Source organism: Miniopterus schreibersii (assembly GCF_964146895.1).
Source record: "Miniopterus schreibersii genome assembly, chromosome: 13".
Taxonomy (NCBI): Eukaryota; Metazoa; Chordata; class Mammalia; order Chiroptera; family Miniopteridae; genus Miniopterus; species Miniopterus schreibersii.
Window position 1 is genome coordinate 2,594,826 of NC_138113.1, and position 21,272 is coordinate 2,616,097.

Below are 21,272 nucleotides of genomic sequence, written 5' to 3' on the forward strand. Positions count from 1 at the left end.
TGATGGTAGGACCCTCACCTCACTTGAGGCCCTGAGATCACTTCAGTCATGTACCAGACCATCCAGTAGCCACCAGTGTCATCTCTGGACAGGGGCCCTGGGCAGTGACTCGGCAGGCGTTAGTGTTTTCTCTGTGCTCGGGGCATTTTGTCTTCTGGGAAAGGCACCTACCGTGGTGTTCTGTACTTAATACTTTCAGTTTAATCATTTTACACCCCAAATGTATGTCTCTGTTGCTAACATATTTTATGTAAGATAAAGTTCAGTGTTAGCAAGTGGTATAGACTTTGAATGTAGATTTTACATATGTTGAATTTTTTATATCTTCGGCTTATTGTAATTGTGACATCTCTAATATGTTGGGGGGTTTTGCTTTAGATATTTAGGTTCCTTTTTTATACTTTCATAAAATTGTGGTAACATATACATAAAATTTACCATTTAAACCATTTTTAAATGTGCAGTTCAGTAGAATTAAATACATTTACATTGCGCACCCATAGCCTCCACCCACCTCCAGACCTTTTTCATTTTCCCGAATGTGAGGTTCACCCGTGTCATAGCGTCAGCACCTTGGTCCTTTCTGAGGCTGAAAACTCTGCTGTGCGGATGGACCACATTGTTTGTCCGTTCGCACATGGACACGGGCTGTTCCCACCTTTGGGCTGTTGTGAGTAATGCTGCTCTGGACACTGGTGCACAGGTATCTGTTTGAGTCACATGGAAGCATGTGAATAGCGTGTAACGTGAGCTGACGGTGTTAGCTGTGAGTGTGGGGTTAATGGGCAGGGCCGGCGCTAGAGGTTACTACAAACCGACTCCAGGTAGATCGCAGCTTTATCTGTGTCCAGGTTCTTCTGTGACTGGCAGGCAGTTAGGATTTCACCACATTTTGGGTACAGCCAGTAAGAGTTTTATGAGCCAAATAGAATTTTAGCGGCTTTTTTATTTCATGTTATTACAACTTAAAACTGCTCAGTTAGGATATTCGGGATGTGTGTGTCCTTCATGCTTCTCTCCACATTCCCAGTTTCATTCAGTGGAGTGTATGTTACTTTAAAGTCAAGAAACAGTTTAAAAACTGGTTTATGTTGGGAAAATTGCTACCTTGACCCTCTTTTATTTTAGTCTTGGCCTAACTATGAGGATATCCATAAAAAAATGATTGAAGTTGCCACATTCTTAGACCTGCCTCGTTTCCCAGACGTAACAGAAGACTGCTACCTGCATCCCAGCGTCTTGTGCATGAAGTACCTGATGGAAGCCAACCTCCCTGGTAAGCAGAGGTGTCTGTGCTGAGGATGCGTCACCTTCCAGAATCCTAGTGAGCGCGTGTGGATTCTCTCACATCAAGACAAGCAGAGCCACCTGAGGGGCCGTAGCAACACGAAGCCTAACTTCACAGCCCTTCCCTAAAGCATCTCAGACCACTTAAAGTGGTGGAAAGGGCCCTTTTTAGAAACAGAGCTTTACTGTGGTGTGAGGCAATGCTTGAGAGCATGCATTCGGTTTTTACAGTAAGTTTACTGAGTGCAAGTAAAGTAACAAGTGTTTCGGGGTGTCATCAGTGACCTAGGTGCCCCCTCCAAGCAGCACTTTGTCATTTGCATGAAGCATGATTATTATGAATGAATTCTAATTTTTTTTAAATCCCAGAAGCTAATTTATGGTAACGTTGTTGTTTGGAAACATAATGCTATTTCCAGTCCCTAAAACAAATGGAGATCCAGTCTGGTTGGGTCACGTGACTCTAAGGCAGTGACACACAGACTAGGAAAGAGCCTCGCTAGCCCTGTTCACACTGTACACGACACAGCTGCCCGACGGAATCTGCCCGTGGAATCCATTCTCGAATTTCCTGCTGAACTAGAAATGTGAGAAGTTCAGGACTTTCATTTTTAAGAGAAAATGCAACATGTGTGACTATACTGTTGCTTAACAATCTCCAGAATGTGATTGAAAAGGAAAATAGATGTAGAGAAAAGCAGTGTGTAAAACTGTATGTACAGTATCATTTTAATTATAAAGTGAGCATAAATATGTAGTAACATATACACAAATGTAAATATTAAGTTTGTAACCTAAAAATATTTTAAGGGAACAAAAATAATTTAAACTTTTTAAATATATTATTGATTAAGCTAAGGACTGTATGTCTCTGTGGGGATTTCAGAAGTCACTACCTGTCTGATTAAGGTTCCAGAATTCGGAGAGTCAGACTTCTGCATTGTGACGTACTGCGGAGAGCAGAATTCCTGCGAGTGACATTACACCCGTCATAATAGGCAGAGAGGCATCACTACCATCTGATATTTATTAAGTGCCTTTTTGGAGACAGTATTATAAAGAATGGGAACAGAAATTTTACTTCTCACAAACTGCTGAATAGAAATAATTTGAGATATAAAAAAAAATGTGTACATAGATGTTATTGACCTTATTTATAATACTGAAAATTCAGGAACAACATAAACACCTAGCAGAAAAGAAAAGGTTAGGTAAACGGTGGTGTGTCTCTTCGCGGAGCACTGTGCAGCTTTCAAAACCACGTTTGCAAAGGGCTCAGAGAAGCATGGGAAGTGTTTGTTACAATAAAACGTGAAAGGAGCCGAATTACAAAATCACATATAACAGCCACAGCTACAGAAAGTGAAGTTAGAAGTAAATGTACCGAATATCAAAGTGGTGTTTCTAAGTTACGGTTATGCATTTTCCCTCCCTCCTGCCTTCCTGTGCCTTACGAGTGGCCCGTATTGAGGCCGTAGTACTTAGTAGAGGGGGAAACGCAGAATAGACCTACAGATCAAGATGTGCTCGTCCCTGCGCCTTAGGCTTTAGGTTCTAAACTGGGACATTGGTTTGCAAACCACGATAAGATTATAGGGAGACCTCTAGGATGCCTCTGTTTTCAAATGTGCAGGTTTTGCTGCCTATAGTGTCAAAAAGGCGAGACCCGAGCATCTGGCACTTCTACAGCCCTTCCGGGGTTTCCAGCAGCTGAGGGTAGCTGGCTGTCAGCACGCTGTGGCCGCAGCCGGCCCTCCCCAGAGCCTTGCCTGGCTGTGTCCCTGGAGCAGGCAGCGAGCTTTCATCTGCCTGTCACACCCTTGCTGAGTAAGCACTGGCTCTTCGGTGGCTTTGAATGGGCTCCAACCCCGTTTTTTCGTCTTGTTCCTCAGCCTGAGGCTGCCCTGCCTGCTCAACAGAATTTCTGGCAGCTTCCATAGTCCCGTGCATGATCTGTGGAGAGTTAGGGTTTCCAAAGGGCCTCCATGTGCATTACCTCACTTACCATGAGACCCGCGAGGCTCAGCGACCCTGAGCTGGCGGGGGGCGCCGTCCTCTCACAGGACGCTCTGGCTCAGAACCCGCGCCCCTTAGTTTCCCTCCTTCCGCTTCCTCCCTCATCGGTCCTTCCAGTTGATTTTTTATTACTCTGTACTCTCGGTGTAAGGGAATCAGTTCAAGATAGTAATTTAAATGAAGTAGAGGAGACAGTCTTCAAGACATGTCATTCTTTATAGTAACAGTACCATGGTTTCAATTTTTAAATTATCTGAGAAGAGGCTATAGCCTCTATAACCCAACACAGATAATACATAAACCTTTAGTGACTACGTTAAAATGAGTTTTTCATATTTTAAGTGCGCGTGTTTGAAGGCAGGAGTCCCATCTGTTCCTTAGTTGTCTGGCCTCCTCCCTATAGCAGTCTCTTTAGCGCAGTGGGTGCTCAGTAATGCTTGTTGAACGAGCTAAATGGATCTGCTAACCGTTTTGCGCCTGAATGAATCCCATGAATATTCAGATGGAATCTGTGAGTTGAAGTAACCTTAACAATAATAAGTCCAAATTCAGGATCTGGCCCTGCCTCCCTCTCCACTTCAGCCTGCGGCCCTGACTTGTACTGTTTGCATTTCCCCAAAACACCATCTCATCTCTGTCCTAGTCCTGATCCTAGTGAATCCTAATTACTTAAATGTTTCTAAACAATGAGCTCCTGAGGAAAAGGGCTGTGTCTTTCTTTACCTTTGATATCCAGAACATAGTAGTTACTCAGTAAGTGTTTTTTGAAGGACTGAGTAAAAGCCCGGTCAGAAGTTTAGCTGTTGTTAGAATCTAGTAGACAGATATATAAAAATTCTTTGACGCATATTTTAAATAATTGCAGCACCATGTTTTAAGATGAAGCTTGTCGTGTGGACAAACACTAGTTCGCCAAAGGATTTACTTCATGTTTTACTGTTTCCTTCAACAGATGAGATGTATGACTTCACCTGCCAGGTGGTAAAAGTGGCTGGGATAGGAGAAGTGGATTTTCTGACATTCGATCCCATAGTTAAAAAGGAAAGAACTGTTAAATATGACGTACAAGCTGTAGCTGTCATTGTGATAGTATTGAAGCTGCTCTTTTTATTGGATGACAGTTTAGAATGGTAAGCGTTACCGGTTTTATGGGGGAAACCGCATCGTTTTTACCTCATTATGGGCAGTGAAGGGCTCCGTGGGTTGTCTGCCTAGAGAACCGAGACTCAGCTGTTACAACAGGCACTGCCTGGCAGCAGTCACTTCTTACGTAATAGCTGACGCAGCTGGTTGTCAGAGGGCTCACCCTACCTTAGTTAGTTGTTTGTATCACGTTTTATTCCTAGTTTTTAGGTAGATACTCGTTTCTCATTGTTCCAGGGGTGCCTGAGTTTTAATCATCCCCACAAATCCTAAGGAACCATTCAGCCCTCCATCTGGGTGCCCGTAGGCTCCTGGCACTGTGGCCTCAAAGATTCTTTTGGAAACTAAAGGAATTTTAAAATGTTCTCCCTCCCAAGTACCGATGGAGAGTGGCAGTATTTTCGGTGTCCTCCCGTCTCAGCGACGGCCTCTCCGTCAACGCTGCCATCAGTTTCAAGGACTGTTACGTCCTTTCAGAAAAATTCAAAATTTCACTGTCTTCAAATCGGTGACTTCTAAATAAATTGACTTGTTTCTTGGTGCCTTCAGGTCTTTGTCTGCTATTGCTGAGACATACAATGAAGAGAACAAAGAAGGTACTTAATTTTTTTATCAATCAAGTTAAAGATAAACCGTCAATTAAAAGATGCAATAAATTCAGGGTAGAAACCTTGAAAATATACAGGTACACACATACATGTGTATAAGCTGCTCCTTGTACCAGGATTGCTTTTTCGTGGTTATGGAGCTCTGTCTCTAGGCTACTGAACAGCTTCAGTGACTGCCGCTGGGAGCCAAGGCCCTTGGTTCACTCCCAGCTTCCCGCTGCTGCACCAGACCAGGGCCTGCAGGCAGCGCTGTGGGTGCCGTCTGTTCTGGTGCCTTCAGCCTCTGCTCACACTTGGTCTTCTCCCCGAAACCGCTTTCCTTCTTACTCCCAAACCCTCCAGACCCTGGCAAACCTGTCTTCATCCTCAAGATGCGACACACACACTCTCTCCCACCTTCTCACATCTGCTCCCTGTCACCTTTTTTTTTTTTTAATTGATTTCAGAGAGAGGAAAGAAGAGGGGGAGAGAGAGCTAGAAACATCAATGACGAGAGAGTCATTGATCGGCTGCAGCCCGCAACCTGGGCATGTGCCCCGACCGGGAATCAAACCCCAATCGCCTGGATCCTAGGTCGATGCTCAACAGCTGAGCCACGCCCGGCCGGGCCCCTGTCACCTTTTTAAGTCAGAACTAATCATGCCCCCAACAGCCACTCCCACCCAGAGCTGTTAGATGTTTAGACACTGAATTGTGACCAGTGGATGGAGCATGTCTGTTCCTGTTGGACGGTCTTTGTTTGAGCTGCGTAGAGGACTTTGGCTCATAGTAAGCACTATGTAAGTCACACGTGACAGGACGGATCTTCCAGAGAGAGGGGCTGTATCCTTCCTTCTTTTTTTAAAATGTGTGTTTGGTGCCTCCCTGGGGACTGGCCTAAGAAAACTCAGTGGAGTTTGATAAATATGTGAATTCTTAAATTCAGTTCCAGGTTCTCAACGTTCCTACCAGGATGAATGTATGCTGTCCTTTTCAATTTCAGCTTTTTTGAGGGGTGGCTGATGTGCTGATTTGAGGCACATACCCATTGTGAGAGGATTCCTGCTGTCTCGACAGCCAGCACATTCATTGCCTCGCACAGCTCTTTTTTTTTTGGGGGGGGGGGGGTAAAAACATTTAAGTTTAACTTTCTTAGCAAATTTCAGCTATACAGCACAGTGTTATCAATACAGTCACCTCTTACGCTAGAGCCTCAGACCTTACTCACCTTATGGCTGAACGTTTGTACCTGTGACCAGACTATCCCGATTCCCCACCCCCAGCCCCTGGCAGCCATGCTTCTCCTCCTAGGAGCTCCACTTCTTTAGGGTTCCGTGTGCATGTTCAGTGGTTTGTGTGTTATTTCCATATGCTTGTTGGCTCCTACACAGAATGAACGTGACTGAGATGGCCCCTAGTGTCCCTTCTCATGCTAAAGGGTCGCCCTAGACTATAGCTGCTCAGGGTAATCGGAGCACTTTGACGTGAATCTCCCTCTGAGCCTCAGATCTGAGTTGTCAGCAGGCAGGGTTGTTTCCATTCTTCTGCTCCCCTGCCCACCATCCTGCCTCGTCACTGTCACTGATGAGGAACTTGCCCCTCAGAGAAGGTGCCTTAAGGTCAGGGACCTTGTATCCTAGTGGTCGGTACTGTTTCCCTCCATCTCTAGCGCTCTGGTGGTTGCCGCTCCTCAGTGCTGTGTGGCCTGCAAGGCTGTCTCGGGTTCAGTGATGGTTATTTTGGCCAGTTGAAAGGTTTTTACCTGGACATTGCGGGAGACCATCTTCATTAGAGAATATGGAGAACGTAGCCTTTCACTCGCCGTCCCTGTCGGCCTTCCTCTGCCGGCCCTCCCTCTGTGGTCCTCTTTTCTGCCCTCCTTTCCCTTTTCCCTCCCTGCTCTCCCCATGTCCCCACGTAGAGGGAATAGAGAGTGAGGAGAGGCCGTGCTCAACGACACTCAACTCCGTCGTCTCTCCAGCCATGACTGCTGTGGAGCCACACACCCGCTGTCGGTGAGCCACTTTCTCACTCAGCCCTAGAGGCTCTGGATTTGGATTCGAGCAGGAGGAGCAGGGGCAGGAGCTGACAATGCTGGAGCCTGGGCTCAGCTACTCTGGTGCCATTTCACACGTGTTACCGCCTCCCCTTACCTTGGTCACCTCAGGCACGGGCATGTGTGCCGGCTCTGCGGGGTGCTGCGTTGGGAGGAGGGGCCTGATTGTGTGGCGACAAACAAGTATGTCTCCTGTTCTCGAGGAGGTAAATAGTCAAATCTAGGAGAAACAGACACAGAAAAGGACAGTTTCGGCATCATCTGGTTGGGGCCGTGATATCGGTAGAAGCTCAGAGGAGGGAGTGGCTGATTCAGGAGTCATGTGAGAGTCCGGAGAAGCGACTTCATCTGTAATTTCCAAGGGCTCTTAGATGAATGTTTAGTTATGTCAACGAATGAAGATTCAGATGGGCAATGTATATTATTATAATGTGACTTATTTGGTTAATAATCATGGATTTCTTTCTTTTCTTTTTTTTTCCAGAGAAGCCATGGTTTGATTTCAGAAAATGGTACCAGGTTATGAAGAAATCTTTTGATGAGAAAAAACAGAAATGGGAGGAAGCCAGGGCAAAGTATGTAATCTCTTCCAGTTTTAGATTCACCTGCTTATTTCCAGGCCTGTTACATTACATTTGAAGAAGGAAGTTCACCAGTATAGACTCATCAGCATTTTTTCTGGAAATGTCAGCCACTATTTTCCAGTGAACTTTTTTCTTTAATTGGAATGTTCTCCTAAAGTAAAGATCCTTATAAAAATCAAAACAAAGGAAAGCAGAAAGGGAGCGTATTTAATTAGTCGGCCTCACTGTTTGACTGACGCATTCAGATGCAGGTCCATTGCGGGGAAGTGGAAGGAGCATAGACTTGTGCTGGGCTCGGGTCCTGCCTGTAGCGCAGCCTCTCGCTGTGACCGGGCAAGTTCCTTCACCTCCCCCCCTCCAAGCAACGAAACTTAGTTTGCTCATAAATGTTCAGATACTATGTCTTATATAATATAGACCATATTTCTCCTGATTGCTGATTTGAGCAGTTTCCTCTGTTTTTAGAACTTGGAGTCTCTGTGAGACTGAAGAAAAAGTTAATCTCTCTATGTTTTAGGTAAATTTATAATAATACTCGTTTGTCAAATAATTTAAACCCTTTGAGTAAAACCAAGGTTGCTCAAAGTAGTTACATAATCCATCCAGTTCCAACTTTCTCATAAATAAGAATAATAATGTCTGCTTTATGTTTAAGAACTAAATTTCAAGTTTTACAGATAGAACTAGATTTTTTCCTCTAAATTTGAGAGATTTAAAATGGGAAACAGACGTCCAGGGTTGAATAAAGCACAGTGGAGAAGAGGGTCCTTGTCAGAAGGGAGGAGAGTCACAGTTTCTCACCATTGGTGCTCGATGCGCGATGACAGAGGAGACGAGGTGGGAGGTGGATGGTTCTGCAGTGGACACCCAGGAGCCGGCTTCTCCCCTTCCTTGTGGAGAGGAAATGTCTTTAGTCACTGGGTTTCTGGTTATTTCCCTGGAAGACACTGGCCCCAGGAAGGGATCCTTCAAAGGGTCCATTACCCAGATCCCCCATCATAGAGTAGACGCTGTGGGGTGGGTGAGGTAGCGTGGGAATCGCCGCTGGCAGCCTTTGGGCTTGAAGCCCTGAACACGTTACTATGTCTGTTTCCACCCACTCCACCCATGTCACTGGCATCAGTTTCTAATTTTTCTTTCTGTTCTCTGGACAACATCTTCCATGTGTCAGGGTGGAAGTTATTAAGTGGGATCCAGAGAAGAAAAAGACAGATAGGACTTTACTAGAAAAAAGAGCTACTGCTCTTCCAAAGACACTGTTAGAAGAATGGGAAGCCACTGGCTGGGAGACATTATGTGCAAATTACGTAGCTGATAAAAGATTTCTATCTAGAATATATAAAGAATTCTCATACAGTGAGAAAACAACCCAATTTTTTAAATGGGCAAAAGATTCTAACAGATCCTTCACCAAAGAAGATGTATGGGTAGCCCATGAAATGATGCTCGGCGCTGTCAGTAGGGAAATGCAGATCAAAAGACGAGGGATACCATCCCACACCAATCAGAATAGCGAAAAAACAAAACCAACAGAAACCGACCGTGCAGCTGGGGGAGTGAAAATGGTATAGGCACTTAGGGAAGCCTGGCTGTTTCTCATAAAGCTAAACATGCACTCACTATACTGCTCAATAGTTTTCACTTCTAGATATTTACCCAGATGAAATTAAAACAATTTCACACAAAAGTCGATATACAAGTGTTTATCATGGCTTCATTCACAATGGCCCCAAACTGGCCACATCCCAGACGCCCTCCAGCTGGTGGATGGATGAATGAACTGTAGTGTGTCTACACTGGAAACGAAGGAACAGGCTCCTGATACACCCAACACTGTGTGTGAATTTGAAGGCATTGTGCTGAGTGAAAGACTCGAAAGGTTACGTATGGTGCGACTCCATTTATCTGACTTTCTGGAAAAGGCTAAACTGGGGACAGAAAGCCAGGCCAGTGGTTGCTGGAGATCTGAGGTTGGGGGTTTGGGAGCAGGGCTGACTGACAAGACGTGAGAGTTGGAGAGTGACGGGACTGCTCTGTGTTAATCATGGTGGTTACAGGCCGTCTGTGTCACAGCCAGCAGGACTGCACTGCACACGGTGAACACTGTGAAGTGACACCCTCATTTCCACAACACACAGGACTCTGTGGCACCCTTAGGAAACATTAGGACATTGTTGGGTCTCTGTTTTTTGTAGCTTTTGTAGTTTAGGAAAGAGGTAAGAAAGTAAATTCTGAACAACTATAAATAGAGTGTTGTTATTTTACATTGTTTTTCCCATATTCTTGGCATGTGACCCCAGGGAACTGATAACACCTCCTTGACTGTAGCATCCTCTGCACCTATGCAGGCATTTTGTTATAAATGCAAAAGAAAATCTGTCTACATTAGCTGTTCACAAGGAATTTTTAGTAGTGGGTTTATCCAGAGATTGGGATTAGAACTATTTCGTTTAGGGAACTTCTTTATTATTTGAGATTTTTTTTACCTTGAATATGTTGTTATTTATATTACTTAAGAAAAGAAATAACAAAAAAGGTATTTGAAAGAATCACAAACTAATTTACCGTGGGGGTAAGTGACAAGCTGTCTGTTTTAGATGTGGGTGGCTCACTAATTCAGTTCACACGTAACTTTCAGGAAGACCACCACCTGTTAACTGATTACATCCTACTGCTCCCTGATGGTCAGAGACGGTTCAGTTCTGTTCCTAATATTGTAAATCACCGCAAGAAGTCAGAATGAAAAGTAACGTCTTTGTTTTATATAAAGTCAGGATTTTACTGATCTGATCCAGTCTTTTTGAAATCCTTGAGAAAATCTCCATTCTTAAATTGGTTAAAATGATCATTTGCTATCCTAATATTACTAAAATGTTTAACTTATATGCATTTTCTTTCCCAGCATTGAAAAAAATGGCGAAAATTACCCATTATTGAATACTATAAACTTAAAATATATATATAAACTTCTGACTTTCTATTCCTTATCAGCTTTTTTTGGTAGAAAATCCACAGATTTTTTTTTTTTTTTTTTTTAAATCCTCACCTGAGGGTATTTTTTTCCATTGCTTTTCAGAGAGAGAGGAAGGGAGGGGAACACTGATGTGAGAGACACATCGACTGGTTGCCTCCTGCTTGTGCACGCCAACCAGGGCCAGGCATCAAGCCTGCAGCCGAGGGACGTGCCCTTGGCCGGAATTGACCCTGGGACCCTTCAGTCCAGGGGCCGATTCTCTAACCACTGAGCCAAACCGGCCAGGGCTCCACAGATATTTCTTGAGTGTCTGCTAGCCAGACCCTTGTCAAGCACTGGATAACAATTACTTCTAACAATTGTATGGGATTTAAAGAACCGTTATTCGCATTATCTTAATTTTTCCTCCCAGCGACCCTGTAGAGGTAGACAGATTTAGAGATGTTGAATTCGTTTGTTCATTTATTCAACAATTATTTAAATGAGTCTTTACCATAGTATGCCATTCACTGCCGACATCTGAGACATAAAGAAGGTGAGACAGTCCCAGCCTCTGAGAGCCTCCAGATCTGTCCTGTATGAGTCACACACGGTCACACCTAGGAAGTGGTCGAGCCAGGTCCTCTGATTCAGGCCTCTCCCGATTGCCACACCACCTTTCAAACTAAGAAAGTGGCCTGGGATCAGACAGACAGCAGTTCTTTTTTCTGTAAAATAGGAAAATCGTTCCACTTTAGGAAACTTTGAGGTAATAAAAATGAGACTAGAAGTGAACTGTAAGTGTTCTCTTTGTCCCAGAGCAGCAGCTGCTTGGCCAGGTTCAGCAAGGCCACTAGAACTAGAAACAGCCTGTCGCTGCCCTTCCTCGTGACGGCTGGTCACCCCTTCTGGAAGGGCCCGCGTGCTCTTGGTCTTTGCTCAGGGGTGGGGGGGCGTTAGGTGTGTTGGGTGCCTCAGTGCAGCATCAGTGTTCGTGGGAGCTCCGCCTGGCCGGGCTCCTGGGTGAAGACAGGTTAAGTCGTGCAGGGACCATTCGGACTGCGTGGTGCTGGAATCAGATGTCTCCTCGTTCCCGCCAGGGACGGACTGACTTCCAGGCGTGAAATGACAGGAGACTGGCACTTACTGTTGACTTCGTCTGCGTCTCAGAATCAGAGCCACTAACGTATTCTCAGCACCAAGGCAGGTGGGCAAAGGCGAGGAGAAGCAGTGGTTTCCTAGCGCTTCACTCTGGACTGCTGCAGAGGGGAGCAGGGCCACGTCGGGTGTGGCCAGCAGTGGCTTCACAGCGTCTTATGTGGCCAGCAGCGGCTTCGCGGCGTCTTACCCAGGCGCTCCCGGGAGGGGCGCACCGCGCTGCGGGCTTGCTCCCCGCTCCCGGGCGCCTGCCCACTGCCCGCGCGCTGCTCGGTAGGCGGGTGTCAGTAGATCCTTCTAAGCCAGAGCTTTTACCCCGAATTTCAGGATTTCAGACACTGCTTCAGAGAAGCTTCTCTGAAATGGGTTTAGGTCCATGTCTTCTCATCCTGCTCCAACTGTTTTCCTCCCTCATACAGGTACGTGTGGAAAAGCGAAAAGCCACTCTACCACTCCTCCATCGACAAGTCAGTGGTGTATAAAAGAAGAGGTGGGTGCTGGTGTCCCGTATTAGTGCCAGGTCGCATCGCAGTTGTAGAGGAGCTCGGTGTCCTGGCTGGAGACGGGAACGCACGAGTCATGCCTCCCTGCGGGAGCGTTCGGCGCCCGTCCCCAGGCCCGTCCCCAGGCCCGTCCCCGGGCCCAGCCTCTAAGGAGTCTCCCAGGAGCTGCGGCGGGAGCTGCCCTTACTGCACACAGGGCTGAGGCTCCTCCCGCCCAAAATCCCCTATTCCTATCGCTTACAGAACTCTCTGTTTGGAGAATTGCCATGAGGTTGTCTTACTCGTTTTTTTAAATGTGGTAAAATATATATAACATAAAATTTACCATTTCAGTCTTTTTTAAGCAGTTTCCCTAGTGTTATTCATGGTGCATTTGTCATATTAAGAAGCCAACCTTGGTCCATGTGAACTACAGACTTTATTGGGATTTAACATTGGGTTTTACTTCATTCCCTCCGTTTCCAGAAATGGTGGTGAATCTACAGAAACAGTTTAGCTCACTGGTGGATTCAACACCAGCTCCTGCCAAAAAAAGCCCTTCGAGTTTTCAGTTCAACTGGGCTGAAGAAGACGCAGGTAGAATGTGTTTCCATGGACACAGCCTCCAGGGGATCCTGCAGAAGAAAGGCCAGTCGCTGACCACCTTGAACTCACTATACTGGCTTAGTACACAGAAGTTCTGTAAAAGGTGAGTGACACTTCCAGAAATCAAAGGGTAGAAAACACAATAAAATCTCCAGTTTGCCCTGAAGTAGTAGTCTTTTCTGATTAAAAATAGTCACATATAATTTAAAGGAGTTGGCTGTAATGAGAGCCAGGTAGGTTGTTTGTTAGAAATAGAAGAATGTGAGCTTTATAATCAAGAAAATCGGAATTAGCCCAGCTAATTCCGACTCCGGTGTGGCTCAGTGGATGACTGTAGACCCATGAACCAGGAGGTCACCAGTTCAATTCCCAATCAGGGTTTCAGGCTCCATTCCCAGGAGGGGCGTGCAGGAGGCAGCCAAGGGATGTTTCTCTCTCTCTCCTTCCCTTCCTCTCCCTAAAATAGAAAAAAAATAAAAACATTCTTTTAAAAAACATAAAGAAAGAAAATCGGAATTACCCGTCGAGTCTCGCTGAAGAGGTTGGGGTGGAGGTGTTGAGCAGCCTGTGACTGTCATTTCACAGTCTGCCGAGGCATCAGATCATCACGCTGTGCACTTAAAAGTTACGGTATATGCCAGTAATATCCCAGTAAGGCTGGAAAGGTGTTAGGTTGTGAAGACTTCTCACTGCGAAAAGTCTCTACGAATCTCATTCCCTCATTGACACAGAACTTGAATGTGGGCTGTTCCCGGTTCAGAGGCCGCGCCAGTGAGCCCAGCTGCACAGCCCCAGCCCCGCCACCTGCTGGTTGTGGGCAAGCTACTGACCATCTCTTCGGCCTGTTTCCTAATTGTAGAAACAGGGTGTCATGCTGATCTTTAAACTTTTTATTATGGAAAATTTCAACTTTATTCAAAAGTAGAGAGAATAGGAGACTGTGCCTGTCCCTCAGCCTTTGCCAACAAGGCTGGACTTGCTCCACCAAAGCCCCACCTCAGTCCTCCACCCTCCACCCTCCACCCTCCACCCTCCACCCAGGCTGTTTGGAAGCAGATTCCAAACAGCAAAGTCTTTTTAAAGCTTGCTGGCCGGTGTGGCTCGGTTGGTTGGGGCGTCTTCCTGCTCACAAAAGGGTCTTGGGTTCGATTTGAGGTCAGGGCACATACCCTGCAGCTTGTGTGGGAGACAACCAATCGGTGTTTCTCTCCCTCCCTCTCCCCCCCTCAAATCAGTAAAAACGCATCCTTCGGTGAGGATTAAGAAAATACACATTTTTAAAGCAAAGCCATAATACCACTAATCAGACATAAACTAATAATAATTCTTTAATATTATCAAACATGCAGTTACTTTTTAGGTTTTCCCGATTGTCGTGGACTTTTTAAAATACCTCAAAATCTAAATGAGATCCATACGTTGTAAGTCCCTGCGACACCCGTAAGTGGTTTAGTTCGTAAATCCCTCCCTTCTCTCCCTCCCCCCTGCAGTTCACCTGCTGAGTGACCCAGGTCATGCGCCCTGTGCAGCCTCCCCCTCCGTGTAGTCGGCGTCACAGCCCCATGTCCCCGGACTGCCTGTGCCTCGGCGTCGGTGGGGTTAGTCAGAGGCTGGCAGTTAGAGTAAGAGGGTGGGTGGTCGTCAGAGACTTGATCAGGTTCAGGTTCTACTACTTTAAAACAAGTGAAATTGCTGTGTGAACTCTTCCTATAATACGTACAGGGCTGAATGCTACAGGATCAAGTCTGGCGTCTTATTTTGGGCGGCCGTGGGGGAGTATTTGTTTTCATGTGTTTGTTTTAAAAATGGGTCCAGAATCTCTCCCTGTGTGCTTCTGTTTGCCTTGAATGACGGTAAGAAGTGAGGTCCCCCTGGAGTGGCAGGACCCCTGGGCTCCAGTGCCACGAGTGCGTCTCTTGCATGGGGGCGAGGGGCGGTGCTGAAGTTCTTTCCTTTGTGAAGTTAAGCAGTTTTACCAGATTGTTCCAAGTTTCCTTTCAGCTCAGATAACTGTTAAGCCTAAGCATATATACTTGTTCAGGTATTTGGGGGATGTTCGAGGGATGGGTGTGCACACTTTTAGTGGCCACTTAAAGATACCAGCTCCCCTCTCCTTCCTGCAGCTATTGCAAACATGTGACCACCTATGAGGAGTCCAACTTCTCCCTGACTTACCAGTTTATACTCAACCTCTTCTCCTTCCTGCTAAGAACAGAGACCTGCTTCCTCCACGAAGAAGTGAGCTTAATCGAAAAGAGACTTTTTAAAACAAAATACAGTATAGCGAAAAAGAAATCTTCAAGGTCCAGGAAAGTGAGACAATGAGAAAAACAAGCTCGGGGCCTTCTTGGGAAAGTATTTTAATAGTGACAGTAACGTCGCATTGTAATATAACATTCCAGAGAATTGTGGGAAAGAATTTTTTGCACATGTATCTGTTCATAGACAGATGTGCGTACATATGTTACATATCTGTATCGATTGTGCTTAGAGAATGTATATTGGAAAACAAGTGAGCTTTGAATTTTTTTAATTATAAATATTCTTTGAGAAAATTAAAACAATGTTACATAAATGGTATCCAGACATTTGTATTTATTGTATTTTAGAGCTAAATTTACTTTTTAAACTAGATCACTTCCTTACTCTTTATGCCCCAAAGTAAATCCCATGTGGATCAAAGATTAAAACATTCTGATCTTTTACAAGTATTGGAGGAAAACAGGGTGAAGCTTTGGTGATCTTGGAGCAGAGAAGGACTCTCTAAGCTCGCCTGGAAACCGGAGGCCAAAGGCAAAGACTGAAATTGGGGCTACAAAGTCAAAGGGAATTGAGAACCTGGAAAGTGATGTTGTAGCATTTGAAGGAATAATTTCCTTAATGGATCAATAACTCTTTTTGAGCAGTAGGAAAATGACAAGCTGAGCAAGAGATCTGAGAAGATGGCTTTCTGGGAAAGGAGCTACAAAGCCCAGGCCAAAAAACATGGTAGGGTGCTCAGCCCACGCAGGAAAGAAACAAAACCTGTGTTGAAGGTCCCCCCGGGGGGATACATTATGTGGCCAGTTGAGCGACTTGTGATATTGTTGATTTGGATGGAATCTCTTTTATGAACAAATCTTATTTTGTTTTTTTAAATTAAGTTCTGTACCACTGCAGTGAAACGTAATTTCACCACTTAAGTGACCACCCTAAAGGGAAATGAAACCCAGTGAGATTTCACATGGTCTCAGATCCAGTAACTATTGAAATAGCGGGAAATCAGGCTTACGGGGCTGAAGTAGAACGAGGCAGGTACAGCTGGGGGGGGACGTCTTTAAATTGCTTCCTGTCTCTGAGTGATTTGTCTCAGCCATGGCCATGCAAACACAGCGTTATGTGCAGAAACTGAGTTAAGTTTCGCGGTGGTAGTGTCTTAGCATCAAACTTGGATCATCCGAACATCACAGAAAACACGGGTGCAAAACACATTTACTATGCACCTGTCTTGTCTTGAATGTTTTACATGTTTTCTCATTGAACGTAGCTAGATAGGTCTACCTACAACTGTGCAATGAAAGGTTTGGTCACAGGTTAAAACGAAAGCTTTTAAATTTTTTTAATTGAAAAACAAACTGAAATCCATGAATGTACAATGAGAGCCTTTTCCCAGGAGAGTACAGAACATTGTCCCAAATACCTCATTAACCTGCAGGGAAATCTCATACATTTTGAACATAGTTTTGTTGGGTTTTTCTCTCTCTTAATCCTTAAAAAAAAAGCAGGTTTCTTTAGGCCGAGTCTGGGCGCGGCCCCTGCCTGCCAGCTTGGCTGCTTTCCCATCAGGTCAGTGGGCATTACGCAGGTGTGATGGTGGCGGACAGGCGATGCGCCGGGGCCTTATTGCTCCCAGGGGGCGGCCAGCCTGTCATCGCCGCACAGGAGCGGAGCCTTTTCACGCCCAAAGAAAGGAGGGGCGCCCAGGCTGGGGGTGTCTACAGCTCTTTGTTATCTCTGGGTGTGGTTTGTTGTTTTCTTCTTCCATTGGCACAAAGCCACCTAGAAGAAAAAATCGGTATTAACTCAACCCGACACATATCTCCGCCGAAAGGTGCATCACTTAGAGAGGAGCCTTCTCCCTGAGCCTTCGGGAAGCCCGAGTAGTTTCCAGAGAGTGGCTGCTGTAAAGGTCCTGGGAGTGTTCTGTTGCGTGTTTATCTTGAGCGCAGAGCCGATGATCCTTAAGTTTAAGGTGCCTCCGCCTTCTTGAAAGCTGAGTGAATCCACAGAGTTAAGTCTCCCACAAAATGTTTTCAGGAAGCTCTCAGGTTATGTTTCCCGTGTCCTGTGCCCTTGTGAAGTATTTAAGCATAAAGTGATTTTAGCGCCAGACTCACTGATAATGCTCCAGGACCTGAGAAGAGCTCACAAAAGAGTCTTTCATTGACTTTATAAATTAAGGACCTGGTATTTCGGCTCACGTGGCCTCCTGCCCTTCTGCAACAGTCATTTCCTTCTGGAGCAATTGGTGCATGATTTGTGGATATTTGCGTTGAACTGGGTGACTCACCGATATTCCCAAAGGAATTTTTAAGCTAAAACCTCACTTAAATGTAATGACGTTTGTCACCATTTTCCATGTTAATTCAGATTAAGTGGATAAGCCTCACGTGCAGTGAGAAAGGTGGTCCCTGGGTTTTCAAACGTTCAGGGTGAAAAGTAGAAATATATTCTTTCCCATGTTAGAGGTCAAGAAAATATTATGAAACGTGTTCACTTATTTTTACCTTTCTCTGCTTAGACATTCACACCAGAATACCAGTCTCCCTGGGAAGGCCTCCCCTGCCTGGGGCCCCTTGTCCCCTAGGCAGGCCCTCGCCCGGGGCCTGGGGCCCGGGGCAGGGCCGCCTCTCCCACTCCCCAGGGCTGCTGTCAATTCCGCCAAAACACAATGCACCTGTCCGCCCCTCTGCTCCTCGCTGTCTATCCAGTTTCTCCAGGGACCTGCGTCAGAATCGGGGTGATTCTCCTGAACACTTTGCCGCTGGGGACTCCCCTCGTCACCCAGGCTTGAGGACCCGAGTGGGTGGGGTGGCCTCCGAGTCTGCCCTCTACCACATGGCCCCCACTCCCGCCCCCAGGCACAGAGGGTGGGGCTGCCCAGCTCCTCCCGCAGTCCTTCGATTCCTCAGCACTCGCCTCGAGTTTCGCGCAGATGACCTAGGCTTGTGTCCTGCTTCCCTAACTGGCAGTGAGCCTCGGAGACTGGGGGCCGCTTCTCGCGGCTCCGTATGGAACCCTACATCCCACAGATGTCCAACGAGCGTTTCTGATGATAGCAATGATGTACAAAGGGGGAAATTACAAAAAGCTTCCTACTTTTTTTTTTAATATATCGTTATTGATTTCAGAGAGAGGGGAAGAGATATAGAAACGTCAATAATGAGTCGTCATTGATCGGCTGCCTCCTGCACGCCCCCGACTGGGGATCGAGCTGCAACCTGGGCCTGTGCCCTGACCGGGAATCGATCCCCGATCTCCTGGATCCTAGATTGATGCTCAACCGCTGAGCCACGCCCGGCCGGGCCCTACTTTCTTATCAGTTACTGCAGGCCTGTGATTGCTGTTCAATGAATGGACTTGGCTGGCTGCCTTCCACATCGCTGTGGATCAAACTGGAGCAGTTTTCAAGCAGAAGGAGGGAAATGGGCATAACGTTGCCCCTGGCATGCCCACGGCCTTCCCGAGTACCTAGACAGTGCTCACGTGCCAGTGCTGTGCCGAGCGCCCGACGTGTATCGCCTCTTTACCCTCTGAGCGATCGACCCTGTGATGCGGTTCTCTATTATTTCACACACAGGGACACTGAGACGATCTGTCCCAGGCAGCCCAGCTCCGGCACCTGTGGTTTCCACCAGCTTCCAGCCTCCCAAAGACCGGAGCCCCTGGTGGTGCCAGTTTGGAATGAAGAACCCCAGTGCTGCTAGGACGGGGCAGACATGGGCATCTGTGACCAGAGTACGTCACACCTCCACCCACAGCTCCACCCACACCTCCACCCACACCTGTCCGTCTCATTACGCACCATCCCCCTCATCACCCACACTATCAATCGCCAGCCCCTCCCTACCTGTCACCTGGAGCATCTCATCCGTCACTCACCCTGACAGGCCCATAACCGGGTTCCTCCCTGGCGGGTCTCCAGTCCTCTAGACATGGTTGCTGCCCGGCCGAGGCCCTCGCCTCTCTCCTGCGGCTCAAAAGCCCTCTCTCCTTCCCAAGCCTGTGTCATTCCTCTGTCAGGTATTTTCCAAAAATAGATCTAATAACACCGTGAGGCTCAGAATCCTCCCTTGGCTCCAGGCTGCCTACAGCCAATGGCTTGGCCTGGGGGTGGGGAGGGTCCATGAGAGAGTCCCCTCCCCTCCCCCTGCTCCGTCATCACAGGCAAGGGGCTCCTGAACAAGCCGAGCCACCTCAACCTCAGGGCCTTTGCCTGTGCTGTACTCTCCGTGGGAAATGTACCCCCCCCCCCCCCCCCCGGCTCTCAGGAGAGCCCATAGCCTCCCTCTGTGGCCCTGCCCAAAGGCCATCTCTGCCCCTTCCCCCTCGGCCCCCAGGCAGAATCCCTCATCCCAAAGCACACAGCATCCACCTCCCTGTGGCCTTGACCACGTGTGCGCTGATGTCCCCGGCCCCCAGGTCGAGCGGTGTGAGTGCTGGGCCATGATTTAGTTGTGTGTGTGTGTGTGTGTGTACACCCGGGGCCGGGTGGGAGGTTCTCAGGCTAAGAAACACGAGGCCTCGAGTGAGAAATAGAATTCACAAAGATAAACCATATAGGCAACACGCCAGCGGGGAAGGGCCTGGGACACCCCGCCCCTAACCTGCGGCGAGGCTCGTTGGTTCCCCGCACCGCCCGGGCTCATCGGAGGCTCCGCAGGCCCCGTCCCTCGCGTCCTTGGTGAGCCGCCTGCCCGGCCCTGCTTTCTGAAGGGCCGGGTGCGCAGCTAGAAGCATCCTGTGTGCTTTGCCCGGCCCTCCGTCTACACGTTAAAATCCTCTGCTTTCCGGTCTCAGAGTCAGTGTCTCCACCTGCTGACCCCAGAGTGGAGTCCCTTGGGGTTTGGGGGATGCCTCGAGGGGCGTTAGTAAGAGGACCCGGGGGTGCCTGAGTGAGTCACGCGCGTCTACCTCCCGGCCCCAGGGGACCGCAGCTGCCAGCACCCCCCATCATTTCAGACCCAACACACCCCAGTCCCCCCTCGTGGAAAGCACCCCGCACGTGGGAAAGCTGCGTCCACTCCTTGTCTCCCTCCCACAGAATTCCGATCGGTCCCTGCCTCTTTTCCACCCGTTTTCCCCTTTCCAGTTGTCACCAGCAGGAGCTACTCAGACATACACAGAAGTGAGTCCAAAAATACTTGCAAGCAAAGGAAACTCCCCGCTGGGGAAGGATCGTTATAAAGAAACGTCATTTTGGGGCAAGTGACTTCGTTCCTCTTCACTGGTTTCCTACCTGCAAAGCGAGGCTAGCAACCCAACAATTCTATTTTATTTTTTAAACCCTTACCTGAGGATATTTTCCCATTGCTTTTCAGAGAGTGGAAGGGAGAGAGAGAAACATCCATGTGAGAGAGACACATGGGTTGGTTGCCTCCGGAAAGTGCCCCGACCTGCAACCGAGGTACGTGCCCTTGACCCGAATCGAACCGGGGACCCTTCAGTCCGAGAGCCGACACCCTAACCACTGAGCGAGACCGGACAGGGCACAGCTCAGCGATTTTAAACGGACATTGTTTTATAATGGAGATGTTTCACCACGGATCACATTTTCTTCGAAGAGTGAAAATGCAAGCAGAGCCTGGCCTCCCAGCTGCCCCGTCGGGGTGCTTTCTGGAAAGGGCAGCGAGCACGATGGCCCTGCCCCGCTCGTGTGTCACAGGTGAGAGATGTTACAGGAGGTGACGGCCACTGTTCGGCGGCCAGGGGCTTGCTGGCGGCTGTTGGAACTGTCGAGCCTTCGCGGGAATGATTGATCTCCGGTGAAGCCACCAGGAAAGAATGTGAGAGCGCCAGCTGCCAGCCAGAGGGTGACACCCACCTTGACATGGCTGCTCCTGCCTCCGTTCAGAACAGGGAGAGAGTTGGGTCACGTCCAGGTATCGGACCAGACTCGCCCTCCTGTCGTCCTGGCATAACTGGCGGTGACGCTGGGAGAGGGGCAAGGCCTCCTGAGCGGGCACCTTCCTGACAACCGCCGCCACTCGAGACACTTGAAAAGAGCGCGCGTGGATGCCAACCCGTGGGGAGTCCTGAGAGCCGCGTGTTCCCCGAGTGTGGGGATCAGTTTAGAGAACAGTCGCAGGCCGTCTCCGAGCCAGGTGTTGCCTCTAGGAAGCCCCAGGCCTGGCCCCGCCA

General features: G+C 47.7%; 1 protein-coding gene across 3 annotated transcripts in view; it reads left to right on the plus strand.

Annotated features, from left to right (window-relative positions):
- The window catches only part of TAF1B (TATA-box binding protein associated factor, RNA polymerase I subunit B), a 47,810-nt gene extending 28,621 nt beyond the window's left edge, over window positions 1-19,189 (plus strand). For 2 of the 3 annotated variants that reach the window (XM_081157167.1, XM_081157169.1), the window contains 7 exons: window positions 1,129-1,276; window positions 4,256-4,433; window positions 4,996-5,042; window positions 7,574-7,664; window positions 12,204-12,274; window positions 12,753-12,975; window positions 14,996-15,452. In XM_081157167.1, the coding sequence (XP_081013293.1) occupies window positions 1,129-1,276; window positions 4,256-4,433; window positions 4,996-5,042; window positions 7,574-7,664; window positions 12,204-12,274; window positions 12,753-12,975; window positions 14,996-15,197 (960 nt within the window). In that variant the 3' untranslated portion in view covers window positions 15,198-15,452. Of the gene's footprint in view, window positions 1-1,128; window positions 1,277-4,255; window positions 4,434-4,995; window positions 5,043-7,573; window positions 7,665-12,203; window positions 12,275-12,752; window positions 12,976-14,995; window positions 15,453-18,711 lie in introns of those variants that run through there. The other variant, XM_081157168.1, reaches the window with a different exon arrangement.
- Window positions 19,190-21,272: the final 2,083 nt, after the last annotated feature.